Source organism: Struthio camelus, chromosome W (genome assembly GCF_040807025.1).
Source record: "Struthio camelus isolate bStrCam1 chromosome W, bStrCam1.hap1, whole genome shotgun sequence".
Classification (NCBI taxonomy): domain Eukaryota; kingdom Metazoa; phylum Chordata; class Aves; order Struthioniformes; family Struthionidae; genus Struthio; species Struthio camelus.
Window position 1 is genome coordinate 19,676,709 of NC_090981.1, and position 27,577 is coordinate 19,704,285.

Consider the following 27,577-nt stretch of genomic DNA (forward strand, 5'->3'; position numbering starts at 1 on the left):
TCCATATTAAAACAGCCTTTTATTTGTTAATATCACATAAGAAAATTTAAGCCGGTTACACTATCTTAAAAACACAACTAACGCGTTTAACATGAGTCCCCTTCCTGAATAAGAAATCTAAGTAAAGAAGAAAGTACCAATAAAAAACAAGTTTTGCTGCATCCTTCATCCTCTGAGCGCTTACATGATCAACTGGGCTACGTTCTGTACTTTTTTTTGAACAAAGCTGTTCTTTTCTATAAAAAATTTTGCAACCTTGATAGCATTGTAGAAAAAAAAAAGTCTTCAGTACAAAAAAGTTCATAGTATCGAAAATGCCTTCCCCTTCCCCAACAGCACCTAAATATAAAGAGGTCAACAGCAGATGGCTAGTCTACATGGTGTAATCTAAAAAACCAAACCCCAAAACACAGTGGCATATTCCCATTTTAACAAGGTTTAAAAAAAGACTGGCATAAAAACTGGGTGGGTGGGGATGTCATTTTTCAAACAGTACATAGTTCAGTGTCAATAATTCACATCTTGCAAGAAAGTTACAGATAATGGTTTCTTTTACAAAACTTCCTTTTCAGTGACAAAGGAAATTAAGGCCATCAGACTCGCAGCTTAAAAATTCACATAAAGAAAATATAAAAATATGTTGTGCTTCTGAGAAGGCTCCGTTCTGTAGGCAAGGATTACCATAATTTGAGGAAGATGGCTGACGGGAGGAGTTTACATGATCGCACAGCTTCTGTTAGATGCCCTTGGGTCTCCCTGTTATGAACAGAAAGGGGGGGGGGGGCGGGGAGGTTAGCAGCTCCAAATAACATACTGCACATTTTTAATATAGGCAGTTATGTGCCTGGCATAGTCTTAGCAAGAGTCAGTCTGCACCAAAGCTGTAATACAGCCTGCAATCCCCAGCAAGCTAGACATCCTCTTCTGTGAGAGGTAATGGAAGATGGGTACCAGATATACACAAGTTAAATAATTCTTATTGGAATCTCAAGCTAAAAATATTATTTAGTTCAGATAATTGGTAAGTACTGTGAGAAGCATATGCAAATATTTCTAGGCTTTTTCATCAAAACTAACTCACTCTTGCTATAATATTTTTACTTGAGAAAATAGCAAGACATGCATGTTAGCTGAACTACACAGTCCCAGAAATCAGAAGAGTAGCTTGAAGCACTTTAGTACTTTTGCGTAACTGCAATAAAAATCTGTCTATATTAAATTCCACAAAGTTATGATTCAGTCAAAGCCTCAAAAAATTTGGCTAGCAAAAACAGCCATTTCCAAAGCAGCCCCAACTCTCTCCATTTTTTGCTTGTTTATATATGCACGCTGAATTAGTGGTCTAGATTACTTTGCATAACTGACTCGTTAAGATATATACTAACTGAAACGCAGCAGAGTTTTAGCCAAGGTAAGAAACGCAAACTTTGCATTACAAGAACTTCTTAATGTTTGTTACCTTTATTATCTTTTTAGAAAGGCTAACTTCATGGTCAAAATCAGAACACAATGGGTAAGGCTCAAAATGCACACCACCAAATAATATGTTATGTTTCAGTATTCTCTTACATTTCAAAACATTTTATGTTGTTATTTCAAGTTCAGACATTTCCACTGTCTTTAGAGCTGCATTTCTTCAGCATGCCCAAGGCATTTTTTCCTGATAGTGTATTAACAACATAGGAGATATGAGGTTTAAGTTCTCAAAGCAAATGACTATAGATTTATGTGAACTGGTTTAAGCCAAATTTCACCATAAGCAATGGGCCCAGGGAAAAATCTTACCTGAAAAATCATATAAGGAAAAATCCCACAACCCTTCAGCTTCAAAACCTTGTTTTAAGACAGTCCAATTCCCAGCCTCAAGGGAGCATGTGAAGCAATTTTTTTTTCCTACTAACTTCAATAACAAAGCTTCATGCTTTTATTAAATTACTGTATGGGGGGGGGGGGGAGAAAAAGACGAACAAGCTAATAGCAATGCTAAACCCCGTAAACTGCCCAACTTGTTGAGGTTACAAGGACAGTTCTTTCCCAAAATTTCTTACTTGTATATTTGGGTTTTCATCCTAGAAAAAAAAAAAATTAAAAGAGCATTTAACATGACACCTGCTGGTGAAAAAGGTCTTCCTCCTCCACAGCTTCAACTGCTTCTTCTTCCTCGACCTCCTCTTCTTCACCTTCGCGTAAAGTTGTTTTAAAGACGGTGCTTCTCTGAGCAACCTCCTACAACAGAGTTAATTAAGACTTGACTGCTCTAGTGATCTGGTACTGATCTCCTTACATTTTGAGAGAAGGGAGTTCCAGCTGTTGGGAAAGCTACCCAAGCACACTGTGACTGTGTACAGCTGTACACGAAAAGTATACAACTAGGATTCATAATGCTTTAGTTTTAAATCTCTTTCAGTGATTAAAAGGAGTTTTTCTAACAAGGACTTCTCAAACTTACTCAAAATTTATTTAAATATTTTATTTCAATTGCTGAATGTCACAGCAACTGATCTACCTGGCCAAAGTTGGAACCTCCACCTTCCCAGAATTAATGGCTCTTTGTTAAAACCAAATTCCACTCTAATTTTCCCCACTCCCCACAAATACACAAAAAGTGTAAATGAAAACTAATTTAAGGGACAGAAGAATCACTGAAAAGCATATAAACACCTTTAACCCTCAGAGTATACTTTAAGACACAGCCCAATTCATGGCATTAAGGGAATATCGGAACAAATAACTCTTTTACTACTTGTGCTCAATATAGGAGGAGGGAGAACAAATTCACAAGCTTCAAAATATTGCAGTCCTAATTTACTGTTAAGTTTCTGAAGAGAAGACAGAGTATGCTTAGTTGGAAAGCAAGAAGAGAAAGCCCTACTCAATGTAAGGCTACTGTTCCTGGGAAGCCATCTTAAAATCACGTTCAAAGCCCTGACAATGGTTCTGCCTTCACCTTTACTGGAGGAGACACTGGAATGGCAACACAGTCAACGAAAACAAGTTTAAATATATCCAAGGTATTTTTTACCTCTCCCTGAGAATTTTTCAGTACAACTTTCACATCTTCACCAGTGCCCCAAGAATTCTGGTTCTTCCAGATGAGGTCAGTGGGAGGGCTAGCAGTTACTCCAGCATTTGCAGCCCAAATCTGGTAAGAGAAGTTATATGTAAACATTACTTACTAGTCTTATACAATATATTTTCGTGTTATCTGTTGAGTTAACACATTCCATTTAAGTGACACAGGTGAATTTTCTCCAGTTAAAAAAAGCAAGCGTCTGCCTAGCCACTTCCAATATTTTTTTTTTTTAAGTATTAGAGCAGCCCCACATTTTTTAGGGCAAGCAGAAGAGCGTTTGAACAGCTACGCATCTATCTGCAATCCAAACTATTGCTCCATGCAGAAAGAAAGTTTCTGAAAAATGTGGCTCCATCTACCAAGAAATTAGTCTTCCCAGCAACTGATAAGATTAACTTCAATACAAATTGAGGAGCTTACTTTCAGAATACTTACATGAAAAGGACAAAACTAAAAACTGTGAGTCCTATTAAGATACATAAATTGTCCTAAAGCCTGCTTCACAGGAACAACTGAAACTTAATAACTTACTGTAACAGTCTGGCCTGCTTTCAGTACATATCTTGAGGTATATTTGTAAGTAGCAGAAGTGTCTCCTATTTTTCTGATCATCTCCCAACCTCCCATAGGTTGATCCTAATAAAAAGGAGGAAAAAAAAGAGTCAATTTCCACCAGCAGTTGTTTTCTGTTACATTTATGGGGTATCTTTCACATAAAACCATATGAGATGTACAAAGCTTTTAGTAACAACGTTTACTACCACTTTATCTTCAGTATGCAAATATCTATTGCTTTAGTTAGATTAGTCTTACTTTTCATTTCAAATTAAAGCTGAACACATATTTTTAATTGGTTAATTTGTTAAATTGGTTTTAACTAGTGATAAACATTTAAATTAGAATTTTGTTATAGCTTAGTCCATCAGATATGCAGATATGTACTGCAAAGTCATTATGCATATATATTTTTATATATGTAGTATTGCAAAGAGTCTTTATATATTTTTTCATATATAGATATAGACATACAGCTATCCATATCGAGATATATCTCTCTATACAAAATATAAAGACTCTCTGTAATTACATAACACTTCTTCAAAAGCAAGTAACTTCTTCTGGACCTACAGGATGGACACCTAAGCTTCTGAGAAAACAAAACATTCTTGCCAGTCTTTCTAAACTATGCACTTCTAAACATGCACATTCCCTCGCTACATACTCCTTTTGCAAGAACTACAACTATTTTTCCTTTCAACTACTTTTTGCCTATCAACTTACTTTGATAAGCAGTGGCAAATCTACATATAAGCCCGTATACAAGTCGTCATTATAGAATGAGTACCTCAAAATAAATGCAGATCTTTTTCCGATACTCCCTCCCGCCCCTCCCCCCAACATTTTCCAAACATCAGATAGTTGTCTCTGGAACCTGAAAACAGAGTTAAAAACATTGTAAACAAACTGTTATTTATCTTAATGAATATGGACATTCAGTTGGTCACTGTAACAAAATATACCATACTTGCATTAAAAGACAATTTTACATCTTTTGTATCTATATATATATTGCTCTATTAAACACTTCTAAACATTCCAATGCACAGCTTACTACACTGCACTACAGACAGTTGCTCAACTCTGCACACCTTCCCAAGCCCTGTAACCAAAAACCACCCAGGGCTACTGACAGTAACAAAACTGCTGGTATACTCACCAGAGCTCAGAGACTGACAAAGGGAATGAACCTCACACGGTACACAAAAGAGGGAAAAGCACTGAAAAACTCAAAGGGGATAACATTGACAGGTCCTAACTCACTAGAAGTAGGCTTTCATTTGTCAGACTTCAGCTACCTAAAAATTAGCTGTCTAGACCAGGACAGTTTGTCAAGGCTTCTTCTATTCATTAAACAAAGACTCCTTTGAGTCTTTGACTCCTTTTAGAGGACAAGTTTCACCCTGGATTAGGTGATTAAGATGCCTATAATGACGTACTGCCATCTAGGAGTTTGCAGGAGTTTGTCTCTCCTTTGATGAAAGGGAACAGAAACATTTAGAGCTAGTCTATTTTTTGTCGTTTAAAACGTCAAGAGAAGCTCCCTTCGAGCAAAGCTAACGGATCTGTCTACGTTACACAAAGTTTGCGTGTCACTGAAAACAAAGAATGCAGCTTATGCATTTCTAAATACAGCTTTGCTGCAGTCAGCACAGGTCAGGACAAGAGTTATTCAGCCCTTTTCTGTAACTGAGCCAGTAAGAAGTTAGGTCTTGTAATTCTGATGCCCTCCTGAGACAATGCTTAATCTCCTCTTCTCCTAGAGGAAAGATATTTAAGAAATTTCAGTCCTCAGTCTCCAGCCTCACCCTGTGATGATTTGTATAACTGCCTGTATGCAGCACAGAAACGTCATATAGAAATTACAAGTAACATCTTGAGGGGAAAAAAACATTGACTGCAACAGTTAATAACCTTTTGGGGGAAAACAGGAAGAAGTAGTACCCTCTGACCAATGAGGATACAACCCCCCCTTCCCCTGCTTAAAACAAACTCCACGCTATTCGGAAGCGGCCTGTTCAAGGATTTACCTAGCAAAGGACCTAGACGCTACCTAGAAAGAAATAATCTAAACAGCCAGTAGAGAGGAGGCTTTGCTCGGGCTCTGAAGGCTGCTTCTTTTAAAAACTACGGATGCAACCAAGGAAGAGGAACTGATTTAGAGAAGCTATATGCAAGTAGAAGGAACCTGGCAATTAAATTTTCACCTTTACTTTGCAATCAAGTATGCATTTGTTTCTGGCAGTGACAAACTTCTGAAAAGACTCCCACAGTAGTTTACATCTGCTTTCATTGCTTCCCGTCACTGACAACGTTAACTGAATAGTCAGATTACTTGCAAGAGACAACTATGAAGAGTCATTTAGTACTCCGGTGGGTGCAAAACCAAAACATTAAACTTTTGCCATGAAGAGCATTAAAAATCATCAAAAAAAGTCAGCATCAACCCAAAACGCTGTTTGAAAGAGCATTTTGGGATGCACCAACTCAACACCTTAGGGCCACCCCTTTTATACTGCATGCTTTAGCTACAGGTCAACATAAAGCCTCAAACGGGGCTGAGGATGCCTTATATTTCCAATAAGCCCATTGCAGAGTTGCATCACACGTTCATTTTCAGACCTGTTCAGAGGTGTTCTTCAAACGGATGAATTTCCCATCGACATCTATCTCTTCAATAGAGACGTTTCCTGTGGCAGAAGCCGAGTGGGAGATGCTGACACTACTGCTGGCTTCAGATTCTTCTACATCGATCCTCTTTCTCTTTCCTCTGGTTGTACGTACACTACGGCTCGATGAAGCCCGTGAAACTGTCACTCGAGAAGATGGACTTGGAGAAAGTTTCAGTCTAAATTGAAGAAAAGAAACAAAGTGCATAAGTTATACTTGATTTTACATTATTATTCCTTCATTTATAAAACCTTTTCTTCTTTCTCTCCTTCTTCCCATGAGGGAAGCCAGATACAACCAGGCTCTTTTAGCTAAAGATATAAGAATATTGTAAATAAATATTGTACCCAATAGTGATGGACTACTATATTAAGATCATAAAAATATCCACATACACTCATTAAGGCTCGCATTCCTAGTCTAATGGAGCAAGTAAAGAACGGAACCGAAGAACTGAAGTCATTGTCGGAAACTTGCGCAAAAAACAAGTCGCACAGCAACTTTGGCAGTTTCACCTCACGCTTAAGAAAAATCAGCACAGACTAGTAGGACCTAGTTCAGAAACACTGAAATATCAAACTACTTCAAATGACAGCTGTGACCCATAAAGCAAAAAATCCTTAATATTGCTGAACCCTGGAGTCATGTGTGGAAAACGTAGCTACCTCCTAAGCGGGGTAATCATAAAAGCGACTACTTTATTATTTCTATTCTATCCTTAAAGAAAACTGGCTGACAACTAAATAACCCTGTAATTACTTCTGAAAAAGAACATTAAAAGCAGTACCAAACAGATGCACAAATGACAATTCATTATGTCCCCAGGACATATCAGAGGAAACGATGTCAGAAAATCTTATCAGAGGAATGATGTTTGTTCCTCCAGAGAGCTAGTGGCCTGACACTCAAGCAGGATGCTTTCACAGAGACTTGAAAGTGTGCGCCGTATATGAGGGGGAGAAAAGAACAGCACCTCAGACACAATGGTAAAGCACCTAATGAACGTGCTTTTCAGCAAGAACTGCCTTTAACAGAGAATTAGACAAGCGAGTCAAGCACACAACAACACTAACATTCATTGCTACGTTCTTTCATACCTCTCTTCTTCACCCTCCAGCAATTTCCGGTATGCATTGATTTCCATATCCAGGGCCAGTTTAACATCCAGAAGTTGTTCATAGTCACTCAACTGCTGCTGCATCTGATCTCTTATCTCTGCCATTTCCCTCTCCTTGTCAGACAGCATTTTGCGACAGTTTTCCCTTTCCTTAGCCAAGGTGTCCTCAAGCTCTTGCATTCTATCTTGCCATGCTCTAGACTAGAAAGCATTGAAAGACACATCAGTGGTGCAAACAGGAAAGTTCACTCACACCTCCAAGCATTCTGCTATTCAGGCATCCTAGATTTCAAAAGTAAGATTAGATTAAGCACCCCCTCCACTTTCTGAATTCAGTCCCCTCCATCTTCAATTGCCTGTTTTCCACCTTATTTCCTACAAACGTAATGTCTTTAGTCTCAATGAAACTTGCACCTGTCACATACTCAAGCAATTGTCCATGCAATGCTTTAACAGACAAGCCATCTGCTCCTTTTTCCCAAGATCTGAAAAAAATATTACCTCAATCGAAGTTACTCAGTCAAGAAAAACAGAGCTTAATAGTCAGGCTGTGTTTAAGACACGCTAGGCAGGATGTAGAATGAAAGACTCAGCTCAAAACTTCAGATCCTGCAATAAGTAATTTCTCTTTAGCTTTCAGATGTCTGTCGCTTGCTTCAGTCTACTGCTGCAGATTCCAAATTCTGTTGGAAGATACTCTAAAGGAATAGGAGTTACTCTCAGTGAATATCTGTCTACCTATTATTAAAGTCTTCAAGGCTTGCTAGAAGTACAATGGTAACCGGTCCATGACGAAAGCTACTTTCTCACATACTTCAAAACCGTATCAGCCAGTATGTATGCATTGTACACAGAGAATGGAACGCTTATTAAAGATTACCCAAGTGATCTGACTTTTAAGGTTTACGTTCCCTGAGCATTTTTTCTTCTCCTTAGCAGGTTCTTGCGGTATTTTAGTTAAAGGATAGACATAGGAACAAATGCCCCACCCAGAATCACCTTGCCTGGTTAAGCCACCAAGTTTGCTAGGCAGGTACCCCATTCAGGAAGTCACCACAGTCTAGACATAACGAAAATAGGCAGCTTTAAAGACTGAGGAGGAATACCAGCGTAAGCAGTTGTTAGTCTTCAAGTCAGGTGAGAAGTTTAAGAAAAGGAGTTTGAAGCGTCACATGGAAGATTACACTGGAAGCTACTACAGAGTTTTAGTGCTGGTAACTCAAATCAGAGACACGCATCAGAGAGAAGGGAGTTGTCTTCTTCCAAGCAGACAAAGCTAGTTTAAAATTAGGGCTAGCAAATAGAGAACAGTCTGATTTCTTGGTATTTTAGTAAGTGACGTCACTCATGCTACGAAAGAGCGTGGCAGCAAAATTGACTTTTTTGGTAGACAACTGGTGTCAAACTGGCAGAGGTTGATTGTGATAGCCCTGAATTACATGACTCATACCTCTGCAGATTTAGAAACAAGTTCTCTGAACCCTGCTTTCGCTGCCAAGAAAGCAACAGAACACAGATATCCAACTAACACAAGAAAAAAGCTAAAAAATCCATGTTAACTGAAATACCAAAGAAAGATAGTGATAATCTAAAGACAGTAGAGCTAAGCAGACAAGAGCCTCAATCCAGCTCTTGTGCAACTTCATGCACGTTCATTACGTCATCTGATCTCCTCCAGAGATTAAACCATGTATGCATCAGGAAAACTGGAAAGACCCATTAGTATTTGCAAAGTTTGGGAGGGAATTAGTAAATAAGGCCCCTTGCATGTACTCTTCACTTGAAATACACAGAATTTGGAAATCCTATAGAAGTCTACTGTACAGTAGGAGGAATACAGTAGGAATTCAAAAAACATCACTAATTACAAAAATGACTGAAGTTAAGTACTATTAATAATTTATACTTTCCAAGGAGAGAAAAAAAAGCAGCTTTGTTCTATTTTCACTTGATTAATAAGTTATAAAAAAGCTGCTTTCAGAAGCAGACCTCAACATCTCATTTTCATTCCAAATTTTCCAGTGCAATGTGCATAAAGCTACTCCCAGTAAATAAGTTACTTCTGAATGTGTGGTGTATCATGGGCTGTGTCATACTTTCATATGTGTGACATACGTGCTCTGTGATCTGATTTTAAGCATATCTAGCTTAAGACCCTGCTCTACAGACACTCGAGAAGAGTTATTTGATATATTTCTCAGTCTCACATTTCGCCCTAATCCTGGCAAGATCAGCATATTTTTTTTTAAAGTTCTCTTACTGGCTCTAGGGTGAAAGATGGAGTAAGAAGGAAAGATACCAAATAGACAAAGGAACTGTGTACTCGAGCTCTGGCTTTGAATCTTGCTTGCTCAATGGAATTCCTATATCGGATGTTCAATTTTCTATAGAACAGAACTACATTGTTTAAAAGTGTCACAGACTCTTATCAGAGAGCCTGCACCTAACGTTGCCTCATCTATCTAGAAAATAAAGTAAGACTTCTGTTTGGTTTGCACAGAATCTAATGCAGTGGGATCAGATCCTTACGTAGCTCTAGGATATGTTACTTTAATTTTTCCTGCAGTTTAAGATTTTCAAATGACACAGAATTTCACCATTTCTTAATATGATTAAGAACTTACTAAGACGTCACATCGGCACGCACTTCCAGCAAGCGAACTTGAGGGGAAAAAGCCTGATGTTTAGGCTAGGCTCTACAAAGCACTCGAGGCTGGCTCAAGACTAGCACATGTAAAAGATCAGCTATAAGGCAGAGGAGGACAGATTTCCCTCATATATGCAGAATAACACTGGAATGAAAAGCAGCAGCAGAAACAGTTTCATTCCAAACCTTGTCCAGTAACCGATCTCTGTTACTTTTAAAGCAAACATAGTAGATGTTTTTTAAGACAGACACTAATTAACAGTACTGCCTTTCAGATACTCCCAGTAGCAGGACATTGCACAAAAGATAAACAGTTCAACTTTATCAAAAAGAAGTATTAAGGAATTTGGAAGTGTAGAGAACAGTAAACAGAAGACTAACGCAAGTCACAAAAATGAATACACTTAGAAGTTAAGGGAAAGAAGAAGTCTTTTATATTAAAAATCAGTAATTCTAATTAACAAAGCAGAAGAGTCACAAATAGCTCATTACCTCTTTCTGAAGACTGGCAAGCTGGGAAGACAGATTTTCAATCCGCATGCGACTTTCTGTCAGTTCTTCTCTTACCGAGTTGGCTGTCGAAGTGCTCATCTCAGAGGACAGTCTAGCATTCTCAAGCTGCAGTAAGTCACATTAAGACATTAGTTTCAAAGCAATTTTTATTAAAAGAAAAATGAGTCACCAAACAAAACCACACATAGCAGCAAGCCACAAAGTTCCTCTCTGCAGCTGTAACGCAGTGAAACATCTCTTTTTAAGGGTTAAATAGGCTAGCTCAATTACCATGCTGGATTGAGCTACCTGAAATCACAGTCCTCTTGAGTATTTATTGTAGGATTAAAAATTTGTTAAGGTTTCCCTTGTAAGCATTACTCAAGTTGGACTGCTAAGTTCCGTTTTCACGCTGGCCAATATTTAGCTTTATACTGTCAAATACTATAGCACTGTTTTTTTTTTTTGATTATGCTTGAATGATAGAACTGAAATTACAAATTCTCAACAAAAACCAAACAAACTAATGTTAGTTTTCAGCCTCGTGTAAACACATTGGCAATATGACTTAAGATTACAGTACCAGTGCCCTGAGTCACCACTTCTTCATTTTATCACTACTTCAGACTCAATTTTATCTGTTAATGCAAACAAAATGCGGACATTCAGTTTTTAAACCAGCTACAACACTCCTGTTGAATAACACCACATCTACTTAGACAGCACTACAGACTAATTACTGAATTTATAGCTTCAGATGAAATGAAATTCGAAAATGTAAATAAAGAAGTACCCCTAAGAAAGGGGACGAAAAAGCCTTAATTATGAAAAGGCTTTTTAGGTTAGTAAAAAGTCTAAACCAAATATTTTTGACCAGACTTTACTTGCAATCGTTTTCTTTCCCCTAGTTTTTCCAACTCACATTGAAGCCCTGAAGATAGGCAACTGCACACCATTAAGACTATAACTTTTCACTGAAAACTATACTAAGAAGTTAATACAAACTGAATTTATCTCTGTTGTAACACCCCACCTTGTCTCTAAAGATACCAACTGTGAGAAGTATAGCCACAGAAACCAGGTTCAGTTGAGACATCAGGATTCCTCTATACAGAAGTGATGAATCATAGTAGAGGAAGGAAATTACAAAGCATAACTGATTTCAGTTCAAACGTGTTTTCACTCTAGGAGAGTGAAGAGCAGAAATCACTGGGTGTGGTAAGGCTTCTACATAACAATGTCGCATGCAGGGTCAGAGTACTCAGGATGCCATCTTCTCAGAAAGCACTTTCATGAAACAAGCCTTATACAAAATATGGCATACCTCATTATCATCAAGATTGTGTTTCTACAACAGATTTATAATAAAAAAATTAATTCTCCTCGCATTCACAGTGAGCCCAGTACTAGTGACATTTTCCACACAGTCAATTCACTTTTACAGTCGCCACCCTCATTCAGTAGCTACGTTATTGTGCTTCCTGAGGTTTAACCCTGCTCCTCAAATGAAACCTGAAAATACAAGTTCATATTCAGAAGCACGATAATTTTAAACCAAGCTTCAGAATGAAATCCTCTGGAAGGCAAATAATTACACAGGTTATCCTTCCCTTAAATAAAGCAAAGGTAAAGTTTCTCAGACAGCTGAATGAAAAGATGTTCTCACTTTGGCATGGTAAGTCTGTTCCAGCTCTTCTTTGTACAGTTTCACTTGTGCGTCATGCTGCTCCCTTATTTCATGAAGGGCTTGGGCCAGTTTGTGTTCATACTCAATTTGACGCCCAGAATCAACCTCAACTAGGCGAGTTTCATGTTTTCTTCTCGTCTCATTAATTTCCTGAGAAAAACAGAAAAATAACCTTCAATGCATATTAGGCAAAACAAGTTTTAGAACACTATCAGCCAAGAGCAATTTGTTTTCTTCAGCAAGTAATACAGCTTCTGGCTAGCTTTGCAGATAAGCATTGGAGTAGTTTCTATTTGGCACTGTTTCTACTGAAATGAATTAACAGTAGTGAAAGACTGGAAGTTTCACAAGACCATTTCCCTAGTCTGATCCGCACAGGACCTTATTCTTTAACAGCGAGTCATTGAAATAAGAGCTAGGATATCATCAGCATGTAAAGTCACACTGCCTTCTGACAGTTGTCTACACTTTCAAGAAAATACAACTCATCATTAGCAGATCTTAAAAATACCACCCCTAAGGAAGCGAGGGAGGGGGGGCATCTTAGGTATCTTTCATGCTTGCACAAAATGAAAGTACTGTAAAATCAAACGGTCATTTTCACTAGCCAGTGTTCTGCCCCCACTTACTTGTATGCTTGCCCTTAGTTGCTGGAAAAAAGTGATTCCAACAATATGATCAAAGCTGAAAATAAAACTGGAGAGGAAATGCACATATAGAACCAGAGACAGTACTTTTAGGTATATTTGTTATTGCTCTAAGGCTCCCCCTGTAGTACTGTTAAGTACTACAGGGATAAAAGAGGGTGACAAGAAAAAGCTATAAAAGACAAGAATTCAACAAATTCTGGCTCTTTCAGAAAGCTATGAAACTTAAAAAAAAAAAAAAAAAAAAAGTTCCAGGTTCATAGCATCTGTTTTGGTGCCATTCTCCATTTTATTTCTCATGAAGACACTTGTGGGAAAAAAAAATTTTTTTTTAAATTTACTTTTTCATAACTATGAAGAGAAACATACATGGCACCATAGAGAGAATTTAATATAAAGGAATATGGAACATAAAGCTATGAAAACTTCTAAGTCCACATCATTTTTCTACAATAGAAAGATGGAAGCTTTCCAGCTAAAGTTGAAGTAAATCCTGCTTTGAGTAGGAGTTTGGACCAGATGACTTCCCAAAGTCCCTTCCAATCTAAGTTATTCTAGAATGAGCACCAGTTTTTTTTCTTCTCTTTAAAAATGTGAATTCTTGACACTGAATCACTTTACCTCCTCATACATATTTTTACGGAATTCCAAGTCCTCAATGAGGCTCTGACAGCGATTTTCAAGATCCACCTTCATTAAAGTTTCATCTGCAAGCTGTTTCTTGGCAGCAGCTAAAGAAACCTCAAGCTTTAAAAAAAAAAAAAAAGAAGAAAAAAGGATTCAGCACAGCAAAGGTTATAGAGCAGAACTCATGCGACACAAGGATCTCAGTTACTGAGAAGAAACAGCTAACTGTGAGTTAAGCCTTAACTTTAACGATTAAAAGTTAACAAAAAAATCAACCAAACAAAAAACCAAAACAGTATCTTTCTTTTAAAGTTACTTACACAAGTGAATTCTAAACACTGCACATTGATAACTACCATTTTAGTATCAGTTATGACTTCTCCTTACAAATCTTCAGTTTTTCTACTTAGCAAACACCATCTCTAGGAATTCAAATATCTCCTAGTCTTCTCCTATTGCCTAATGCTGCTAAAGATCACAAATCAAATATTTCAAAGGATTAACTAGCACGAGATTTTCTTTTTCTCCCTGTTCTATTACAAGTCCAGAAGATAGAGAAGTACAGGCAGAAGCAAAGGAGGGCACAGCGAATCACAAACTTAAAGCTGGGAGGCACTTTGGAATTTTGAATTCTGCTATTGACAGCGCCATCCCTTGAAATGTCATAGTCTGCAATTTTTAAAGGTGCTCTATTTCACCACTCACATCATGAGTAAGGTAACTGAACAATACTGAACACAGGCAGACACCTACTGAGTACTGCCTCCAGCTCCGACAGTGAACCATAACTTATTTCTAGTATTCGCTAGATGACTGCTTTGCTTCCATTTTTCGGCTATAAAGTTGCATTTTATCAGAATGAAGTGTAGGTCTTTCACTATGGATGTACCATACATCTATAAAACACATAATTTGATGGCAAAAGCTTGATAGTGTACCATTTCCTCTCACCTGTGCAATTTGATCTCTTAAATCCTCAAGTTCTCCCTCCAGGCTTTTCTTATCACCAAGAGCTGTGGCCAGTGCAGCTTCTTTAGAATTGAGGGCTGCTTCAAACTCTCGAAGTTTGACTTGGGCTCCATTAAGATCAGATTCCTTTTTTGCATAACTGTAATAAACCAGAGAAAGTGGTTAGGGAAGTCTAGAAATGCTCCAAAACAGGCTGACGACTAGGAAAACACGGTACATTCTGAATCTTAAAAACTTGAGTCACCTAACAAAAACATTTTGTCTTGGCTTAATTTGCTCTGTTTCAAATAAAACAGAACTAAGGAGTTTCTCATCCTATATAGCCACAGCGTAATACTGGGCCTGGGCTGTAGCAACCCTAATCTAAAGGGAACACAGTCAAAGGATTTTAGAATTAAAGCACACGTGGAAAAGGGAACAGCGTGTTTGTTTGCAATTAAAGACACCTTTTGTCATCTCTTTAGATAGCCACTGTAAAAGGTCACATCTTCCCCAGAAACTTAACAGGAGACAGGAAGTTCCCCCATCAGAAGGCCATTTTCGTAGGGCAGAAATAAGCAAGGTTTCCTCACTTCCTTTATCCATGTGGGAACTTGTGTGGATTCACCATCGGGGCTCCAAGTAATCCCTTTCCAGTTAACAGAATAACATCTTAATGAAAACTATGCTCAGTATTTTTAAGCCAGTTCTCCATTAATAGAAGCTGTAGCCTACTGAACTGCTTTGCAACACCCTTCTGATCACACATAATAGCAAAGTTCTACACATCACAGCAAAGATATCCAAATCCTGTCTACATAGTAGTCTGGGCCATCAATGAAACTGCACTGGTAAAGAGATTCCGGTGTCATTTTCCTCAAGAAGGCAGACAGTCAAGCTTTTCGCATTACTCCTCAAACTAGTTTTCACGTCTATACAAGTGGTTAAACAGTTTCCAGTGGGATTATTACTTAAAAATGCTTATGCAAACAAAGAAAACAAAAGAGAAAAGTAAAATACCTCCACACAAACCTACACTCTTCAGCTTAAATTGAATCATTCACAAACAGTGCTACAATAGGTTACTACCAAAAATAGGGGAAACATCTCAGGAAAAGCATACTCAGAAATCAAAATGACTGTTAATCTTTAGATGTCACATGCAGCTGTGTTTAAGTATGTGTAAGAAAAACTCTTTTGTCTTTTAGCCCGTTCTTTTCTCTCTGGGATTTCCACACATCCATATCTCGTTAGGAGAGCAGCATATAAAAGTCTTAATCTTTATAATCAAATTATGAACATTTTACATAAAGGGATAGGTTCACGCTCAACAGAACAGCAGCTATCAGGTTTCTGCTCAGCTTTCACATTTCTCTTTGCAGAAACGAATAAAACCAGAATTCACAACACTAAACTCGGGAGACTAAGAAGCGAGTGAAAGATTCTTAAAAACGAGATTCAAAGTGTTTTAAAGCATGAAAACATCCACTACTTTTTAAATCAAGATATCGCACTAACAAGAAACAATAGCAGAGCTTCTCAGCAAAATAGGACCAAGATCAAATCAACGTACAATTTTCAAAGGAGACTTTCAAATTTAGTAGATGCTTTTTCAAGATCACGTATAACAATATGCGAGTAACATTAAACTCGAGAGAAGTGTGTGCACAAAGGCTTCCAAAAATCATCTGTCCAAGTAAGTAAATTTTTAGACGATTTCGCATTGCAGCCACAAGATGGCGGGCTTTATGTAAGAGACGTAGCACTGGCTGATGTCCAAACTCTCTCGAGTAATCCCACATCCACCAAGGTGGCACGCTGCAAGAGCATGGGATACACAGGCTCTTGTATGCACTAACAGTTTTTGAGACAACTGAGAATCGTTTCTACTGTTCAGGCATATCTAGAAGAAAATGTAGTCCATCAACAGCATTTTACTCGCATTTCTTAGACCCGACAGTTCAGAACAGTTGGGTCCATAGATCAGACAAGAGCACAGGCTTTCTGTTTTTGTGTGCTCCTACTTCCAACTCTCTCCACTACTCACTGCAGGCCTACTAGCCTGCCCCTCCCCTTTCGGGCAGGCCTGCCAAGAACTCCAGCACGCAAGGAGGCCATCCGGCAGAGGAGAAAAAAGGAGAAAAGTGTCTCGCTACGGAACGTCTGCAACAAAAACCTGTCTGCTCATGTTATTGGGAAGGATGAGAGCCCAAATCAGGCTTTCCTTGGCTTGACCAGCGTTGAAGAACGCTTATCCAAAACACGCAGAGAGTACCTCATGCATGCTGTTTCACTAGGCTTCATGCTGAGGTCAGCCAGTCAAGCTGAATCCTGAAACTACAGTCACATGTACATAGCTTGCTTCAGCTGCACGGCCCCCAGGAAAGTACCCTGTAGTTGAAGAGGGAAACATTCCCCATACTCCTTACCTAAAGTTATTTTGTTTTTTATTACTCTGTAATGAAAATACCCATACCAATTACAAACAGGCAGGTAGCTAAAAACAGAGCTCTCGCAACTGGAACAACACTGGCAAGATGTATAATATATACTTAAAAATAGTCTGATTAAAACCCAATACACTACCCATAGCTCTAAATTAGGTATTACCAGTTACATCAAGGTATTCTCCTCGTTTATGTTTTTAAGAAGACTGACTATGAAGTCATCCTATAATTTAATTTGACTCAAGTCACAGAAGGGGGGAGTATTAAAATTAAGTGTTATTAGTGTTATGAGTTGTCTAATTAAAACTCATCTGAACATACTCTCAGAAAGAAACAAAAACTACAGCTCAACACCTCACACACTGAAAGCCAGATGAAATCTCAGCAACTCAGTGTGTCATCCCAGCCCTAAAGGAATATGGGAAAGCGCAACGAGATCACAAAAAACTTTCAATTATGAAAACAAGTACCCAATGTATACTACATCCTCATACCTAGTAATTTCTACCAGGAAGAACTTTGGTCTCTCAACAATAGCTAGCTTTTTTCTCCACAGAAAGTCAAAACTATATTTCAAAAAATTCTTCTTTCTGCAGTGTTCAGAAATTCAGCTAGAACTCCTTCGAATAGTTTGGCTCATGAGAGAAAGAAATAAAAGCAAAGAAATAATAGTTGACTTTCATCTTCCTCAAAGAATAAACTCTTTTTTTTCCTTCTCTTTTGACTTTAATCTATAGAAAGTATATGGATCTTCTTATCCATGAAACTGTAATTTATTTTTAAGTAATGCAGAACTAGGACCTGACTAAACAAAACAGCCATTTCCCCTTAATTTTCTCCCCACTTCAGGGAGAAATTGCACTTCAGAAATTTAACCTACATCGTTTAACTCATATAGATTCTACAGACACGTAAAGGATAAACACTCAGACTCTGCCTTAACTGATATTATCAGCATTTCTTTCACTAATGGAGCTGCACCCACAGATTGCAATAAAATAATAAAATCAATTCCCTTTGCCCAATATACTCCAGCCTCCCAAGCAGCTTGACAAAAGCAAGCATTTGGCACTGCTACTCTCAGAGGTGTACACCTAAGCCCCATGACTGCAGTTCATACACCTCACCAGTTTACCTTTATACAAGCTAATTTCTCATACCAGATTCAGTCCAGCTGAGACACGAGGCTCCAGACAGATTAGGCTGCTCACCATTCCCCAGATATACGCTGTAAAGTAGAAAAAAAATCAGCCCACGCACCACAAGCTACTGTGGTTGTGTCCAGTTGCCTGCATTACCTTATTTAAAGCTAATTCAAAGTTCTCAGAATTACAGATAGCTTAGGACAATTGCTGTTTTGGTGAGACTATGTGGCCCACTGGGCTTGTAGATCAGCAAAAATGGCCAAGCCACTAAATAACTCACAGAAAGAGGAAGGTTCCCTTTTCATGTACTTGCAATCACCCCTCCTCTTGTGTCAACTCTGAGGTTCACTTGATCTCCTAGACCGAATTTCTTTCTAAACTAGCAAAAAAAAGTCACCCGGGAAAAACATAACAATTTTCTATCTACTTAATAAAATGAATCGGTCCCCTGGAGCCAGATAAACCCCACACCCAATACAAGAAAAGCAGCAAGACTGCTCCTTTCAGTGGATAGCTAGATCTCAAGCCGCACTCGGATGTGGTTTCATACTCCCATGCACCTGACAAGAGCAGGATGCCTCCCTAAGGGAGGTCCTTTCCTATTCTCCCACACCTAACCCCTCATTTGTGCCAGCACTTAAGAGTAAGTCGGATCACAGAGCTAAGTGTTACCAACACTAACTGAATCCTCCTCAAAAAACAGTGGGTCTCAACCGCTACATGGCATAGCTACAGAAATGCTCTTGCCAGCAGCAGAGCTAATTATGATGCAGACCACATTTACATCCATACAAAATTACATGGTACTGCACCTTACTGAGCTGTTCTTCCACTCTAATTGTAGAGAAATATCAAAAACAAAAAATGGACCCTGGTCATGGATTTTGTGGGCTAAACAAAATATGAAGCATTAGTATTCCTGTTCCCCCCCTCTTAAGGTAGAGGCAACAATAAAGCTATGTTTTGCAAGGAAGCAGCTGGTAAGTGACATTGTTTGAAAGTGTTCATGTTTCTGTATACACTTATAAAAGCAACTGGACAAGAAAGACTGCCTTCCCTCCAAATAATATAGTGTTTCAGGTTATAACTTGGTTCTAGCTTCTTTCATCTTATCTGTTTTAGTCAACCGAAGACAGTGACCAAAGTGTTTGAAGGGCACATTTACTACTCAGCAGTAACTCTTCTCGAAGAGTTCAAACAGTTGACCGCTTGAATCCTTCTCCACCTTCTCTACCCAGCAGTCTTAGCAGAACTTTTATGCAAGAAGCGCACACATCAAGTCATTGACCAAAACTCACCACACTTAGGGGATTTGAAAAAGAGGAGAAGGTTACAAGTACAAGAACATACAGTTCATCTGAATAAAGCGTGATGTGCTTCTGTATTTGCAGAATAACAGATAATTCAGGATGCAGCAACCCATCTGAATCCAAGGGAGTGGCGTAGAGTCATTTTGCTGACCATTAACCTATCTTTAATGAATAAAGTATCTGGTCTCCTTTCCAGCATTTCATGTTACTTAAAAATATCTAGCTCATTAATATGAAATTAGGATGACTTTTGGGGGAAATAAATGGGGGATGGGGGGGGAAAAAAGATCAACAGTAGGTCTGCCATAAGAGCTCGCAAATCTTAACAGATGTGGTAACTTTTGAAAACTGATTAAAGATAAAAATAAAGGAAAACAGTCTCTGCAGATTCAAAACAAGGAACTCACTAGCTGCAGCAAAAATCAAATTGTGGTCACACAGATTCCTTTACCAGAAGATATATTTATACAATATATCAATATCCCCGTCAAGGGTACCTTAAAACATGTACCTGCAAAAACGAACAAAGAATTGAAAGTACTTGAAAGTGCCGGTCCTATTACAGGTCCCAAATACAGCCACAGCTTGAATTTTCTGTAACAAATCCATGCTAGAAACAGATCCCCTGTTAAATATCAAGAGGTAACCAAAATTTCTGCAGAACATATTTAATTAAGATTTTAAGTTAAATAAAATTCTATGGAAGGTAGAAGCCAGGTACTAAAGCCTTTCACAAGAACAGAAGAATAAGTTGTGTACAGATGCCTAAATAAATCTGAATCAAGGTGTGAACATCCAGCAGGGATCTCATCAAGTAATACACTTATAATTTCACTATATTCAATAGCAGGTGGTCTCAAACTCCCAACCTAACTAGTTGAAAATTATCCTATAGCCTTCTCCAAGCCTACTGTTTCAAGTTATCATTATATGTCCGCATATCTGAAAACAAACCTTTAACTCTCACCATCCTACCCTCCAGCACATCGTTCCTTGCATTGTTGCATGCAACAGGAAAGTCCCTACTGCATGGAAGACACATTCTTAGATTGTTCAAGTAATATTCTTACATTTCATTTGATTAAGTTATTGTGCAAAAAATTTAATTAACCCTCTTCCTTCTCTGGGATGCTGTCTCAAAGGCATACATCAGAGTTCAGATTAAAGCTCAGCAGCTCCCCAGCCACCAACCTTGACTTCACTCCAAGAGTGAAATACACTTCAAAATGCATATTAAATCAGCTTCCCCAAACAGTACCTCTAACATATTACAACGAACCACATGTGCACCACAGGAAAACCTGTAACAGCTGTTAAAACTTTGCCTGCATTAAGACAACATGGTTCTTCTGAGCAGTTGCTCAGTGTACCAGCTGCACTGGGCCAAACACGTGCCCAGCAATTGAAGCTATAGGCTGACATCAAGCCTATACTGATGTTTATTTTACTACTCGATCCTACCTCGGGAATTCACTTCAGCATAAAGATGGAGAAGGAAGACAGATTTAAGATACAAGGCAAAAAAGCTAAAGAAATCATTTCTTAAAAGATTAAATGCATTGAACTACATATAGTACCTTGCCACAATTAATTGACTATAACCAAAAATGTGTTGCAATGCAAAATTTATAGTGCAATGACAGTTATATCCTTTACCAATATCTTCAATGAGCTACATAATGCGCTACAAGTAACTCTGAAGAAAACTCTCCCCCCTAAGAGGACAGCTGATGCGCTTCAGCCTTGGACAACTGCCACAGTGAAATCTCAGCCTGCCACAAAGACAAATGTAAACAAGGAGTTTCCTAAATGAACTAGCGTAACACCAGTTGACACTCCCTAAAGGGCACAATCATCTCACGTGACACAGAAATCAGAACAGACAGACATGTCCAACTAGAAGCCTTAACCTGTTGTCCATCTAAATATATCCCCATCACAGCATTCATCCGACGAAATTCATCCTGAAACTTACTTGATCTACGAGCAGACACAGTAACATAACAGTAAGTCTGACTTACTGAACGGTCCTCAATCATTTTAACATGGCATTACTAGGTGACAAAATTGTGTCAAACTGCACAATGTAAACTGTCATTAGGTTAAGTGCTCAAGTTACAGAGCAGAATTTTTCTTTTGCCTCGACAACTCTCCCTGGTTAGCAGATACCGCAAACAAAGGAAGCATGACACACTCCCTCCCGTAAGAGGGAACTTAATCCTGCCTGTAGGATGCCGGAGCGATGGAGCAATTCAAAATTCTGCTCTTGCATTTGCCACTTACATTTATCTTTGTGTGTTTCATAATGTCATCATTTCCTTCACTGCTTTTTCAGTGTTGTCTGCTCAGCTCTTTTCTCAAAGAGCTCGAAACTTGCAGTATTTTCAAGTCCTGACCAAGGTTGCACAGTTCTGACACAGGAGGGACATTCTACCTAAAATCAGCAGCTAGGAGTTTGGTGCTGAATGGAGCTCATGAAAAGCTTTGAGATTCTAGCTGAAGAGTCAACTATTTCCAGGGTAATAGGGAAACTATTTAATTTCACCTTCATTATTCCTAGGCAAGTCAAGCAGCTGGAAATTCATTGCATAGACATTTTTTCCATGTATCAATGAAGCTTAGATGTCCAGAATGCCTTTAGTCCTGCACTCACAGTTAGGTTTGCATCCAGGCCACAATTCTTCACTTTGCCATCATCAATTTGAATCCAATATTGTTCTCAAAGAGACCATCTCCCACAGTGGCCTAGCTACCAACCACGGCTCCCCTGCCATAAACACTTACAAAGCTGTCCCTCCTCTTAGGGCTCTCCACCATTCCTCTGCACCCCTCTCTCAGGCCAACAGTGCCTGCATGATGGCCTGGCAAACAGGATCACAGCTCGTTTTCCAGTCAGATCTGTTTCCCCATCCTGCTCACTGTGGTATGGAAGCAAGAACACAGATCCCGGAGCTCTCAAGACTGTTTCTAGTTAGCAGGACCATCTAAGGTCATTCAGAACTACAACTCAAGTTTACTACAATTGCACATACCGTTCAAAGGAAGGAAATGCAGGAATTCTGTCACTGACAGGAAAGTATACAGTAAAGTCTTGCCTAATCAGGAAAAAGGAAAAAATAAACTGGAAATATTGTTAAACTGACAAGTTCTCCCAATTCTTTCACAAATGAGGGAAAGAAATAGGATTTCCCTCTTCTCCACTGCCCAAGAGGTGACCAGGAATGACATATGCCTTAACTCAAGGGTACCTGGATTTTTTTCCCGTAACAATCTTGAGATGAGATTTATTTTGGCTTATCTCCCGCTGTCCTGTCACAAGCCTCCTTTTTTCTTTCATAATCATGCATATCATCTCCCACCCATTCCTCAGAATAGAAGCAGAGAGGTTTTTCTTTAACCTCACTTTTTTTTTCTTGCTCTTCAAGATTTCTACTAAAGAGAAGACTACTACACCAGCACCTACTGCATGACAGGCACTCCCTAAAACCATAGTATCTAAGGAGTTCACTATATATAGGAACATCAAGTATAAAAACAAGCCACAGGTCTTTGTGAGATATTATAAATGTGAACAGAACAAGGCTCTGATACTTATGTTCAAAAAAAAACAAAAAAAACCCCATACATGAGACAGAAGCCAGATAACAGAAAATATAACAAACAAACTTAATTTGATTAGAAGAGTAAGAATAGCCCCACAGAATTTTGAAGGTGACAAGAAGCTTAAGTTTGATCCACTAATTAGATGGAAAATCAAAGAACTAAGAAATGGGTTGGAATAAAACAAGTACATAAAGCACTCCAGAACAATTTTGTACTAACTAGAGGACACAGAGCTGTACGTGCATCCAGGGAAACAAGAATAACCACCTGCAAAAATATTCAAATAGCACTGGAAGGGCAGCTAGACCAGGATTCATTTTGGCCAACTTCAGCCAACTAAACAGCTAAACACGTACGGCTCCTTCCACAGTTAGGGGACGTCTCCAGAGAGCAAGTTATCCTACCGTTTCTCTCCATTTATTCCAAAAGGAATCCAAGTATCCCTAATGACAACTAGTCATCTGACTCTTAGGGTAAGGCTACCAAGACATCAAGTCAAGTGAACAGCTTGCAGCTTGACGAAAGACACAGTCCTACTCAGTCCACTTCTCTCTTCTGCTGAGAGCCACACCCCATATGCCAGTTCTCATACTTCTCTGCTCAACCAAAAGAAAACTAGATCAGCGGGAAAGAGTGAGCAGCTTTCTGCCAACAAAACGATTCAAGTCAGTTTACTGAATAACCAAGACAAAAGCCAGAATCAAAACTAGGCCGGTAGCGTGCATGTATGGCCCCGTCTTCTGCAGTGGTAACACACTGCTAGACTGGCTCAGCTACCTTGTCCAAACGCAACCTTACGCAACTAAGGAGAGATGAGATGAACCTCACACCAAAGTCCAGGATGGGTATCTTGCAGAGAAGTGCAAGATTAAGTATACTCTAGAAGGATCTAACTAGAGCAGTAAGCAAGCCAGATTATTCCCAATGTCTTGTGGAGGAGAACTGAGCCAAACCTCTACTACTACAGTTACTCTGCTCAGTTTTTAAACTAGATGGAGCGTGTACACCACACTTCAGTTTTCTGAAAGGGCACAGGCACTCCTGTCATGAAGATGCAAACTTTCACCTCACATTGCAAAATGAGATCTCTGGAACTACCAGTACACTCATGCACGCTTGTGCAAAGTGTTTTAGAGTCTTTTTGTTAGTTTTTAATATGACTTAACAGCTGTTGAGACAGCCATCAGAGAGTGTTCTCCAAATCAATCTGAAAGCTTTGTTTTTAAGACTTTGGAAACGTAATTACGGATCAGCTCAAATATCCAGAAAATACCTATATCTTAAAAATACACAGGGATGACTTAAGAAACCGCATACCAGAAAAAGGTCTGCCACCAAACAACAACAAATAACCACAGACAGATTTAAGTAGAATCTAGCAGTCTCAAACAGTATTAAGGAGTTCTAGTTCTGAACTAGAAACTCATCGCTGCTTTGTAGCGTACAAAGACGATCTCTGACACAGGTATGGATAACTGAGAATATTGAGTAACAGCACTTCAGTCATCATAAAAGGCCACAGTTGCAGCACAAAAGCAATTTTACACTCATCAAGTTTTTGCTAAGTGTGACAGTACAGGAAACTATAAACGAGAACATGAAGAACTTCCATGTCCACATTATTAAAGCCCCAATTACAGTTGCAGAAGAGGCAGCTTCTACTGCAGATTGTCTCTTCTTCCCAAGCCCACACATCCCCCGTATTCTTCAGTCAGCTTCTGAGAAGTGTCAACCTTCCCCTTGAAGTCATCAGGAAAGAGACGGAAACTCTTGGCTTGACTGTCAGGTCAAGTCATTTTGACACCCATCTGCAGTTACACCTTGCTTTCCCTGTCACTATCACGGACCTCTTTGATTTTAGAGCTTCATAGGGGGCACAAAAGAGTAACCACAAGAACTATACTCACTAATTAGAAGCTCACAGCTTTCATTTTTGTTTTTTAAACAAAGCTAAGAACCCAAAAAGATATCAGAGCTATCTGTAGACATAGAAGAACATCAATGTACTAGTTTACCTATGAAGTATCTTTTTCATTATCAAAATCAGGACTAAGACTATATTTAACTGAAGGTCAAAATTAACAGATTGTGCAAGAGTAAAGTGAGACTAAAAACGTTGTTCATTGTTCTCTACCTTCAGCATCAGTCCACAGACAACTTTGTCATACTAAGAATGAAATTAGGCCAACTTTGCTGTTCTAACCGGACTTTCTGAAAGCTAAAAAAGGTAGAATCTCTTCTGGCAATAGAAAACTACAGTAGTTACAGAATTAAGAACTAAATTAAAAAACAAGTAAAAAAAACCTAAAACTAAATCAAGCCAGTTGTGCAAGCCACAAAAGCTAGTGGCACAAATTAGCTCTTTGTCAAGAGTGTAAACCTTGGGGTTGTGCCTTTGCTTGCAATTTTGAAGCTATCTGACCACAAATCTGCCTTTAATAACCTTTGAGTATCCAGAAAAAACAACAGAATTTTTTTTTGTTTTTTTGGGAACTCTACTTATAATACATTCAAGCATTTTTATATTATGAGAGTGCATCTTTTGGGAAAAAAAAAAAAAAGAAGTCTTTTAAAAAAGAGCAGAAAACCTACATTGCAGCACGACCAAAACCCTAGTCCACTTGCAGTTTTCTTTCCTCAAAGCCACTATGCAAACAAACCATCAACACTTGGCATTTTTCATCCTGAAGCACCTTAAACCTTACAGCGAAAATAGCAAGGAAGAACGCCAGGCACTCACTCACAATACCATTTATTAAGCGTACGCTGGATCGGGGAAGGGGAGAAGAAGGTCTTCCTCACTCAAAACCTGGAGCCCTCAAGCACTAATTATTTCAAGACGTATTCAGGCGAAGTTTCAAGGCAGCTTCCATTGCCGCTGTAGCCGAAGCGTTTCACGCTGCGATACGAACACGGGGGAAAGACGCCGTGTCTGCAGGGCCCCGGGGGGAGGGAGGGGTGCTGGGGCGCCCCATGGGGCACCTGCCAGCGGCGGCGCTGGGGCAGCGCGGCGCGGCGGGACGGGGCGGACCCGCCGCGGGGCCCTGCCCGCCGCCTCCCGCCGCGGGGGCCGGCCGAGGCGGGGCGGAGCGGGGCTGACTCGCTCACTCATTCATTCAAACGCTTAGCCCGGCGGCGGCACATGGCAGCGGCGGGCGAAGAGGAGGAAGCGGGGGGAACAGGGAGATGGAGACGCGCGCTCCCGGGCGCCCACCTCTCTCCGCGGGCGGGCCAACGCCGCCACGGCGGGGGAACCTGCGGGGAGCCCAGCCAGCAAGCGCCAGCGCACCCCCCCCCCGCTCCCCGCCTCCAGGCGAGAGATAAGCAGGTCGCGGGAGGAGGCAGATGTAAAAGGCGGGCCCGGCCTGTCAGACGGCGCCCCCCCCCCCCCACACACACACAGACACACGCAGTCCCTCGGCCCCCGCTGACCTGCCCAGCAGCTGCTCGTGCTCGGCGCGGATCTTGCCCAGCTCGATCTGCAGCTTGGCCCGCTCCCGCGCCGTGTCGTCCAGCGCCCGGCGGGCGTCGGCCAGCTCGGCCTCGTAGAGCGCCTTGAGGCCGGTGACCTCGCGGCCGCGCACCTCCTCGCGCTCGGTGACCTGCAGCTGCAGGGCGCTGTTCTCCGTCTCCAGGCTCCGCACCTTGTCGATGTAGACGGCCAGGCGGTCGTTGAGCTGCCGCAGCTCCTCCTTCTCCTGCAGCCGCGAGATGCGCGTGGGGCTCAGCGGCGTGGCGGGCGCGCTGCCCCGGCCCCGCGGCCCCAGCGGCGTGGCGGCCGCCATGGCGGGAGGCGGCGGCGGGGGGAGGGGGGGAAGGGAAGCTAAAAAGAGCTAAAAGCCCCGGTGCCCCCGGGCGGCTGCGGGGGGGCTGGGGAGAGCGCGCGGGGGGCCGTCGTCGCCGTCCGCGCCTCCTTCAATCCGGGGCCCCGCGGCCAGCGCAGCAGCGGCAAAAAGCCTAAAACGAAAACAAACAAAAAAAAAAGCGGAATAAATAGCTAAAACCCCCGGGCGGGCGGGCGGCGGCGGCTGCAGGGCCAGGAGCGAGCCGAGAGAAGCGGCGAGCCGGAGCGAGGAAAAAAAGGAGGGAAACCAATTAGGAGGCGCTTCGGCCGCGGCCGCTGCCGATTGGCTCGGCGGGCGCCGAGCAGGGATAAAGGCAGCTCGGGAGAGCCGCTGCCCCGAAAAAGCGAGCCGGGATGGCGGGGGCCGAAGCGGCAGGAGCAGGAGGAGAAAGGAGCCGGCTCCGCGCCGCCGCCCGCGCAGCCACCAGCGCGGCACCGGCGGGCTCCGCGCCGCGATCCAATATGGCCGGCACCCGCCCAGCGCCGCCGGCCCGCGCCCCCGACCCTCCGCGAGCCGCCGCCCACGTGGCCGGCGCGCGGCCAATCGCGCGCCGAGGCGGGCCGGGCGCCGCTCTTCCCTGCGGACGGGAGACTAAATTCAAAACCCGCCGCCGCCTGCAACTGTCAGCGGGCGCGTGAGGCGGCGGGCGCGGCCCCGGCCGGCCGCGCGGCCGCCCCGCCCTCCCCAACCGCCCCCGGCCCGGGGCCTCCTTTGTTGCCGCCTTCCCCCCCGCCCCCGCCGGAGCCGCCGCACAAAGGGAA

At 41.0% G+C, this 27,577-nt stretch overlaps 1 protein-coding gene across 1 annotated transcript; it reads right to left on the bottom strand.

Annotated features, from left to right (window-relative positions):
* LOC104150266 (lamin-B1) lies at window positions 1–27,331 on the bottom strand. The gene is made up of 11 exons (XM_068925776.1): window positions 26,404–27,331; window positions 14,470–14,626; window positions 13,513–13,638; window positions 12,224–12,394; window positions 10,558–10,683; window positions 7,399–7,619; window positions 6,254–6,479; window positions 3,605–3,709; window positions 3,023–3,142; window positions 2,110–2,226; window positions 1–756 (listed from the first exon to the last, which is right to left on the bottom strand). The coding sequence occupies exons 1-11, from the start codon at window positions 26,754–26,756 to the stop codon at window positions 715–717; spliced, it is 1,764 nt and encodes a 587-aa protein (XP_068781877.1). The 5' UTR covers window positions 26,757–27,331; the 3' UTR covers window positions 1–714.
* Window positions 27,332–27,577: the final 246 nt, after the last annotated feature.

What these genes read in the sequence shown, in the direction of transcription:
- LOC104150266 (XM_068925776.1), bottom strand. Translation starts at nt 26,756, where the DNA reads ATGGCGGCCGCCACGCCGCTGGGGCCGCGGGGCCGGGGCAGCGCGCCC. An exon ending in CTGGAGGGTGAAGAAGAGAG is followed by an intron (nt 6,480 to 7,398) that starts GTATGAAAGAAC and finishes TCTTCAATTTAG; the next exon opens with ACTGAAACTTTCTCCAAGTC. An exon ending in AAGACCTTTTTCACCAGCAG is followed by an intron (nt 757 to 2,109) that starts GTGTCATGTTAA and finishes TGTTCATAACAG; the next exon opens with GGAGACCCAAGGGCATCTAA.